At 34.1% G+C, this 9,365-nt stretch overlaps 1 protein-coding gene across 1 annotated transcript; it reads left to right on the forward strand.

Annotated features, from left to right (window-relative positions):
• Positions 1-444: 444 nt before the first annotated feature.
• On the forward strand, positions 445-1,708 carry LOC131023617 (phospholipase A(1) DAD1, chloroplastic-like). Its single transcript, XM_057953158.1, has one exon. The coding sequence runs from the start codon at positions 467-469 to the stop codon at positions 1,706-1,708; it is 1,242 nt and encodes a 413-aa protein (XP_057809141.1). The 5' UTR covers positions 445-466.
• The last annotated feature ends 7,657 nt before the right edge of the window (positions 1,709-9,365 follow it).

Below are 9,365 nucleotides of genomic sequence, written 5' to 3' on the forward strand. Positions count from 1 at the left end.
ACAATATATTAGGATGTTATAAATATTTATCCCACACTTATCATTCATAGCAAACGAGCACTTGTGGTCTAATTATTAATTAATAAAACTCTTAAATGATTCAACCAAATTTAAACATAAAACGTTTTCTAGTTACAAGTATTTAAAGACGAGCTAATTAAGTCCCCACAGATAATGGACTATATATCTTGTACTGTTAATATCATGCAGATATACCAAAGTCAATATCCATTCCAATTTCCAAAGCACCGTCCGGACCCCCAACACCCCCCCCCCCCTCGGCCCACCCCACATACCAATTATCTATTAGTATAAATGCGCTCATAAACAACGAAATAAAATAGTAACCCATGTCAAATATACAACAACATAAAATAAAAAATAACTCACAACTCATACATATATTTATCTTCTTAATCTTTACAAAACAATGAAGTTCGCCACCGGAGTCCGAACGCCATGCAACATGTTCTCGGCAGCTTCTAGCCAACGCGCCACCACACTGCGGCGGCCGGAGAGAAGTAACACGGTCGCCATCACCGGTTTAAACAAGGTAACAAAATCATGGGAACTAGCACGCGCGGCCAACGCCGCCGGGATCCGCGACAAGTGGATGGAGTTTCAAGGAATCAAGAATTGGGAGGGGCTGCTCGACCCCCTCGACGACGACCTCCGCGACGAGATCCTCAGGTACGGCGAGTTCGTCGAAGCAGCCTACCGCTGCTTCGACTTCGACGCCACATCATCCACGTACGCCACGTGCATGCACCCCGAAGCCTCGATATTGACCCAATGCGACAGCGTCACTAACAAAAAGGGGTACAAAGTGACACGTAACCTGTACGCCACGTGCGGGGTCCAGCTGCCTGACTGGACAGGCAGGCTGCCGGCCTGGGTGTCCACTCAGTCCAGCTGGATCGGGTACGTGGCGGTGTGCGACGACGCGGACGAGATCGCCCGCCTCGGCCGGCGCGACGTGGTCATCGCGTACCGGGGCACCGCCACGTGCATGGAGTGGCTCGAGAACCTCCGCGCCACGCTGGCGTGCCTGCCCGACGACATGGCGCCCGACGGGTGCGAGTCGATGGTCCAGGCCGGTTTCCTCAGCCTTTACACGTCGCCGCCGCCGCACGGCGGCGGCGGCGACGGAGGAGGTCTCAGCCTGCAACGGTCGGTGCGGGAGGAGATCGGCAAAATCCTCGGGGAATACGGCGGGGAGCGGCTGAGCGTAACGGTGACGGGGCACAGCCTCGGGGCGGCGCTGGCGACGCTGACGGCGCACGACATAAACGCGACGTTCGAGCACGCGCCGCTGGTGACGGTGGTGTCGTTCGGGGGGCCGAGGGTCGGCAACCGGAGCTTCCGGAGCCAGCTGGAGAAGAGCGGCACGAAGGTGCTGAGAATCGTGAACTCCGACGATCCGATAACTAAAGTGCCGGGATTCGTGGTGGACGAGAACGGCGCGAAAATGTCGAAAAACGGCGGCGGTCGGCGGCTGCCCGGGTGGCTGCAGAAACACGTAGAGGACACGCAGTGGGCGTATGCAGAGATCGGGAAGGAGCTGAGGCTGAGTAGCAAGGGCTGCCCGCATCTAAGCAACAGAGGAGTTGCCACGTGTCACGATCTCAAGACGTATCTGCACTTGGTGGATAATTTTGTTAGCTCGAATTGCCCCCTTAGAGCAACTGTGCTCAACTTAAGGAGTTAATCGATTGAGTTAATTATGTATTTAATGAAATGTAAATATGTTAGGGAATCATAAATAATTAACTAATCAGCGGTTTTTGTGCTCCAAGCCAGATCAATTGAGTTTTTATTGAATGATGATTCTCCGCGTACAATTTCATGTTATGTTTTCTTGTATTGATGATAGTAAAATATAAATTATACTTTTTCGAGCAATAAAAATTATAGTCTTATTATTATTTTTATTCATAAAAAAATTATTCACATTTAATATTTATAAAAAAATAATTATTTATAATACATCAACTTTAATGAATTTATTTCTCCATTCAATTTTAGTAAGTATATTTCTTCATGACTTTATGCACGACTCAGTTATTATTAAAACGTATGTCCCTAAATCATACTACAGCTTCAATGAACGGAGAGTATAACGCCTTGAGAAAATAGATATAAATTGAAACATAAAATGTCACGAAATGATCAAACCATAATATATACCTCTCTCTTTCTCTGTTTTTTGTATAGATGGATTTAGTGGTGATTTTGTGTGCTGAGTTGATAGCTTGACGGGCATGCCGCATGCATGAGAAGTTTGACCCTTTTTTATTTTAAACCACAAATTAATTTGAGCTCTGGCGAAAGATAATAATTCAATTTATTATACTCATTGCGTCCGCGAAACATTTTTCTTTTTTTTTCCACTAATTATTACTCTTATAATTTTTTTATATTTACACTACAAAAAAATCGCTAATTACAGACGGCAAAATGCCGTCGGTAACAAAAGACGGCCGCCGGTAAATAGTGTTACCGGCGGCGATGCCGGCAGCAAGCTGCCGCCGCTAATCGACTCGTCGGTACCGACGGCGATCGACCGTCGCCGGCAATTAACGGCGGCGCCGCCGCCGGCATTTCCGCCGGCATTTTTTGCCGTTGAACGGCGGAGAGTTGTCGCCGGAAAATTACCGACGGCAATTGCCGTCGCTATTTACCAGCGGCGCTACCGCCGTCGGTAAGCCCCATCGGACGGCGGTGGCGCACACGCCGGAGTTGTTTAAGGTATTACCGAGGGCAAAATGCCGTCGGTAATTACCGACGGCATTTGCCCTCGGTAATATTTTAAAATTTATTTATTTTATTTTATTTTATTTATTTATTTATTTTATTTATTTATTTATTTTAATGTATATCCACAATTTATTTCCGTATTTATACAGTATTGCATAATTTAGACGAACTTCCCAGTCGGTCACCCATCTTAGTTGTGCTCTAAGTGAAGCACGCTTAACCTTGAAGTTCTTTTCGAATGGTCACCAGTACAGAACACTCGTATTATTGATATATATAGTATCTATTAATTCATTTAAAGTCTATTTCAATATACAATATCATATATATTCATAACCTTATAATATATCGAGATGATATACAAAAAATGTTGTTAATTACGGATTGGGCTCGTTTTCGTTCTTATTTTATGTCGGAAAAATATTTATTAATTAATTTATTATTAATTTTCGATTTTTTTTTTTTTTTATCAATCTAGTTTATACACCATTCATAACCTTAGTGTTGATTGATGAGTGAATCACTAATCAAATTAACATTCTTAAGTTATAATTATAAGATTTTTACCAAGAATCTTGAATTCTTAGTAATAATATTAGATTAGTAATGATTGATGAGTGGATCACTAATCAAATTAACATTCTTAAGTTATAATTATAAGATTTTTACCAAGAATCTTGAATTCTTAGTAATAATATTAGATTAGTGATGATTGATGAGTGGATCACTAATCAAATTAACATTCTTAAGTTATAATTATAAGATTTTTACCAAGAATCTTGAATTCTTGGTAATAATATTAGATTAGTGATGATTGATGAGTGGATCACTAATCAAATTAACATTCTTAAGTTATAATTATAAGATTTTTACCAAGAATCTTGAATTCTTAGTAATAATATTAGATTAGTGATGATTGATGAGTGGATCACTAATCAAATTAACATTCTTAAGTTATAATTATAAGATTTTTACCAAGAATCTTGAATTCTTAGTAATAATATTAGATTAGTGATGATTGATGAGTGGATCACTAATCAAATTAACATTCTTAAGTTATAATTATAAGATTTTTACCAAGAATCTTGAATTCTTAGTAATAATATTAGATTAGTGATGATTGATGAGTGGATCACTAATCAAATTAACATTCTTAAGTTATAATTATAAGATTTTTACCAAGAATCTTGAATTCTTAGTAATAATATTAGATTAGTGATGATTGATGAGTGAATCACTAATCAAATTAACATTCTTAAGTTATAATTATAAGATTTTTACCAAGAATCTTGAATTCTTAGTAATAATATTAGATTAGTGATGATTGATGAGTGAATCACTAATCAAATTAACATTCTTAAGTTATAATTATAAGATTTTTACCAAGAATCTTGAATTCTTAGTAAAAATATTAGATTAGTGATGATTGATGAGTGAATCACTAATCAAATTAACATTCTTAAGTTATAATTATAAGATTTTTACCAAGAATCTTGAATTCTTAGTAATAATATTAGATTAGTGATGATTGATGAGTGAATCACAAATTAAATTAACATTATTAAGTTATAATTATAAGATTCTTACCAAGAATCTTGAATGCTTAGCTAATCTTGGATTAGTGATGATTGATGAGTGAATCACTAATTAAATTAACATTCTTAAGTTATAATTATAAGATTCTTACTAAGAATCATGAATTCTTAAGTAATATCTTACATTAGTGATGAGTGATGAGTAAATCACTAATCAAATTAACATTATTAAGTTATAATTATAAGATTCTTACTAAGAATCTTGAATTCTTTAAGTAATATCTTACATTAGTGATGAGTGAATCACTAATCAAATTAACATTCTTAAGTTATAATTATAAGATTCTTATCAAGAATCTTGAATGCTTAGTAATAATCTTGGATTAGTGATGATTGATGAGTGAATCACTAATCAAATTAACATTCTTAAGTTATAATTATAAGATTCTTACTAAGAATCTTGAATTCTTAGTAATAATCTTGGATTAGTGATGAGTGATGAGTGAATCACTAATCAAATTAACATTATTAAGTTATAATTATAAGATTCTTACTAAGAATCTTGAATTCTTTAAGTAATATCTTACATTAGTGATGAGTGAATCACTAATCAAATTAACATTCTTAAGTTATAATTATAAGATTCTTATCAAGAATCTTGAATGCTTAGTAATAATCTTGGATTAGTGATGATTGATGAGTGAATCACTAATCAAATTAACATTCTTAAGTTATAATAATAAGATTCTTACTAAGAATCTTGAATTCTTAGTAATAATCTTGGATGAGTGATGAGTGATGAGTGAATCACTAATCAAATTAACATTCTTAAATTATAATTATAAGATTTTTACTAAGAATCTTGAATTCTTTAAGTAATATCTTACATTAGTGATGAGTGAATCACTAATCAAATTAACATTCTTAAGTTATAATTATAAGATTCTTACTAAGAATCTTGAATTCTTAGTAATAATCTTAAATTAGTAATAATCAATGTTTAAATTTTCACTTGTATTTCAATATATATTTAATTTTAATGTTTTTGTATTATTATCTTTGATCAATTTATTAGATGATAAATGAAAAAAATATAAAAAAAAAATAACAAAAAAAAAATAAAAATAAAAATAAAATTAATTACCGACGACAAATGCCGTCGGTAATTAGCATCTGCCGTCGGTAATTAGCGGCGGCAAAATGCCGTCGGTAACTTTGGCCGGCCGGCGGTGGTGCTATCGCCGGATGGCACCGGCGGTGGTGATTAGCGGCGGCCTCTTGCCGCCGGTAATTACCGACGACAATTGTCGTCGGTAATAAATAATATATATTTATATTAATATATATTTAAATTAGCGACGGCGTAGCCGCCGCTAATTAGCGGCGGCCCGTTTTGCCGTCGGTAATGCGCCGGTAATAGTCAAAAGGCGGGTCGCCTTTTTTGCCGCCGCCGTGCCGTCGGTAATTGCCGGCGGCGGCACCGCCGGCGATAATTTTCGTCGGTAATTACGCGTTTTTTTGTAGTGTTATTCATATACATTGGCACTATCACTTTTGAAAATAACTCTGCTAATACTATTTTTTAATTTATGGGGTATATTTTATAATCATTAAATATATAATTAATTTTTTAAAACTCATAACACATCTCTTTAGAAAAATATTTGATGGACGGAGATAGTATAATTCATGATGACATGTATGATTGTATATTTTCTCCCTGATTTGGTGGAAGTTGACATGTATCAGTATGATTGTATTTTCTCCCTGATTTGGCCGAGGTTGATTGATGTTTAATTGATATTGGCCGGTGAATCTACTCAACTTCGAATGTTTTAGTTTAATTTAATTTCTTTAATGGCTACGCTTTATATCAATGTATACTTATTATATAAAAGAGTGTTATTTTATAAAATTTGATTTATCTGTTATATTTTGTTATATAATTAAGTTAAGGATAATAGTGTAATATGATAGTACTATATTATTATTATTATGCAAATTTTTAAAGATAAGTTAGTAACTTAATATGTGTGTGTGTGTGTTATTTGATTTAGATAATTAGAAGCTTATGTATCTAATAATCTTCAAATTTGTAATGTTATTTCTTTCTTTCTTTATTTAAACTAATATTTTTAGTTATTCGTGTCACACGTATCTTCTTACTAGTAAATCATAAATTTACATTATTTTTTTTTTTAGGAGAAAACAGAGCTTGTATTAAGATAAATCAGACCAAATTCCAACAAACAATACTCTTAATTGACATCAAGAGCAAAAGCTGCTAGTCAATGTGCAGGTCTATTATTGGCGCTCATATGAGCATGACAAAAATCTACCACTACATATTTACGAGCATGTTATATATTGAGTTATCTACTTTTTCAATTTTACATATATTAATATATATGACGAGAAAGTTTATCTAGCATGCAGATACGAGTAACAAATGAATTTCTTCTCATCATATAAAAAACACAATATTAATTTATAACACATTTTGAGCGAGTTAGTAAATATATGTATGCACATGAATCGTACAAAATTCATTGTCATTTTGGTACACATTGGACCACTTGTTCTATAAAAAAATATTATCAAGAACGAATGAATCTCATAAAATTTGAATTGTTTTCTCGTACTAAATTCAAAGCATATGAAATGGAAGTTCATCCTTGTAACTGAAGTTGCAACTTGCACGAAAGTTACATATATTCCTTTTTAATTTCATATTAGAGCACTCCCAGCAAAAATATCAAAATTATGCTCTTATATTCCTCCCTAAAACTTCCCTATTTAATTTTAGGATCTCGATTTTATAAATGCATACACAAGATCTCCTATTTTCTATATGAAAATAATAATTATGTGTGGGCCCTACTAATTATAAGCTTAAAATAAATTTAGGGTGAGTGTAAATTTAAGATTGAATTTAGGTAGATATAAAATTTTTTATGAGCCCATCCAATTTAGGGGATCTGCTGGATGCATTTTTATCTCATTTTCAATTATTTTAGCCTAAATTTAGAGTTAGTGTTGCATTTAGGTGATCTGCTAGGAGTGCTCTTAGACGCAATTTTATTTTACCTCACTTCAAATTTCAAATAACCAATGAAATCTTTTGTGTCATAATTTATTTATTTTGTGTGTAATCGTGTCCCAATATTATATTTACTGCATTATCATATTTTTTATCATAATAAAATTTATTAATTATATATCCTAACTTTAAGTTTAATAACCCTAAACACCTTCTTCTCCAAAATTAATTACATGTGTTGCCCTAATTATACCCTTTCCCTCCAAAATTGGCAGCACCGGCATAGCATACAACGTGAAGCTGCTAATTAATTTGGTCATTTCAAAGTAGAGAATCTGAGATGATTCCACAAGACCCGACTTTGTTTCTAGGAATATTTGAACGTTGAGAGGAAGAATATTGATCCTCTCCAAGAGACCCAAACATTCAAATCAAACAATTCTTGACTTCTCGTGTTCTAACCTTTCCCAGCTTATACACAATTAATAAAAACGTCAACCAAGACCAAAGCCTTCAAAATTTTAATTTGTAGCAAATTTGAGATAGTTGTACAACTGTAGCGCATTAACTATATGTTGTGACGGAATAGAATTAAAGAGCACATGCAATCAAACAGAAACGTAAAGAAGACACAAATTTACGTGGTTCACCGATTTGCCTACATCCACGGGCAGAGAAAAGAACAGATTTTTTTATGCGGCTAGGGTTACAGAGACCCCCTTCCATTTAGACCGAAGCGGGAAATTCAAGACATAACAACACTATAAAGTGCAATAAATTATAAAACATCAATGATCAAATAATTTTCTTTTGAGAAGTAAAATCATCCATAACATCTTTAAGATCGAGTTTTAATTTTCTAATACCTCATGTTCAATGCATAAAATCCATAACTTATTTAACCTTTAAGACATACTAGAATGCAAATATGATTTTAAATTTTTGTTTTGAAAAACTTCTTTTCGTTGAAGCTACAATAACTGGTATAGTCAACGACTCAACAATATTCTACATGCAATAGAAACATTAGAGAAACAATATGAAACTTTAACAAATCTAAGAACTTCACCAAGCAACTTTATTTGAGTTGATAAACACATTTATAGTGCTTGCAATTCAGAAAATACAGAGCTGATCCCTCTCTCACACTAAAAGTGACATGTATTTAATTTTGGGTCGTCCCAATGTAAGCGGTCTATTTTCATAATAAATGGAAAATTTTAATCAATAAAAAAGTGTAGGTCCTATCACTTTTAATCCATTTATATTTTCTCCTTAATTCTTGTGCTGAAAAATTTTGAGCCACTTATAATGAAACTGACCAAGTATTATATTTTTTTTAAATAAGGTTAATATTAATGAATTTATATTTTTATTTTGGGCCCTCTAAATTTAGGGATCCTAGGCCCTTGCCCCCATGAGCCCAATGGAAGGGTCGGGTTAATATGAATCAACTTAAATTTTTATTTTGGGCCCCCCTAAATTTAGGGATCCTAGGCTCGGCCCAACTGTAGAGCAGAAGGGTACAGTTTCTAAACGAGGCCACAACATCAGTGGATACATCAAATTATAATTTAGGTAAATATTTCGTGTGAAATGTGATATAAATAAACACAAATATGAGAGGTTAATATGAGCACCACGAGATATTGAGTGTTGGGGTCAAAGCCTTAGATATTGTCATTTGTGATTGTGATAGTGGAAAAAATGTTGATCACTTTGAGTTTCATATATTCTTAGTTACGACAAAAATTTGCCAATTATATCATTTTCGATATTGATGGGCTAGGGCCTACTCTACGAGAGGTTACTGATTGATGATTTGATGTAAACAAAAATAGATAGGCAAATAAATAAATATGCTTCAATCCGGGTACCGGGTTGACCCGAATATTAAATTTCCTCAAACACGTAATTTTTTATTTAAAACATGTGAAATTTAACATCAGTACAAACTAACGTTCCTCTATCGATGCTTATATTTAGGGATATTCAACCATTTATAAATTCAGTCATGGATTGGCCGGAAGATT

This window comes from Salvia miltiorrhiza, chromosome 4, assembly GCF_028751815.1.
Source record: "Salvia miltiorrhiza cultivar Shanhuang (shh) chromosome 4, IMPLAD_Smil_shh, whole genome shotgun sequence".
Lineage (NCBI taxonomy): Eukaryota > Viridiplantae > Streptophyta > Magnoliopsida > Lamiales > Lamiaceae > Salvia > Salvia miltiorrhiza.

Coding starts and splice junctions, on each gene's coding strand:
- LOC131023617 (XM_057953158.1), top strand. CDS start 467: ATGTTCTCGGCAGCTTCTAGCCAACGCGCCACCACACTGCGGCGGCCG.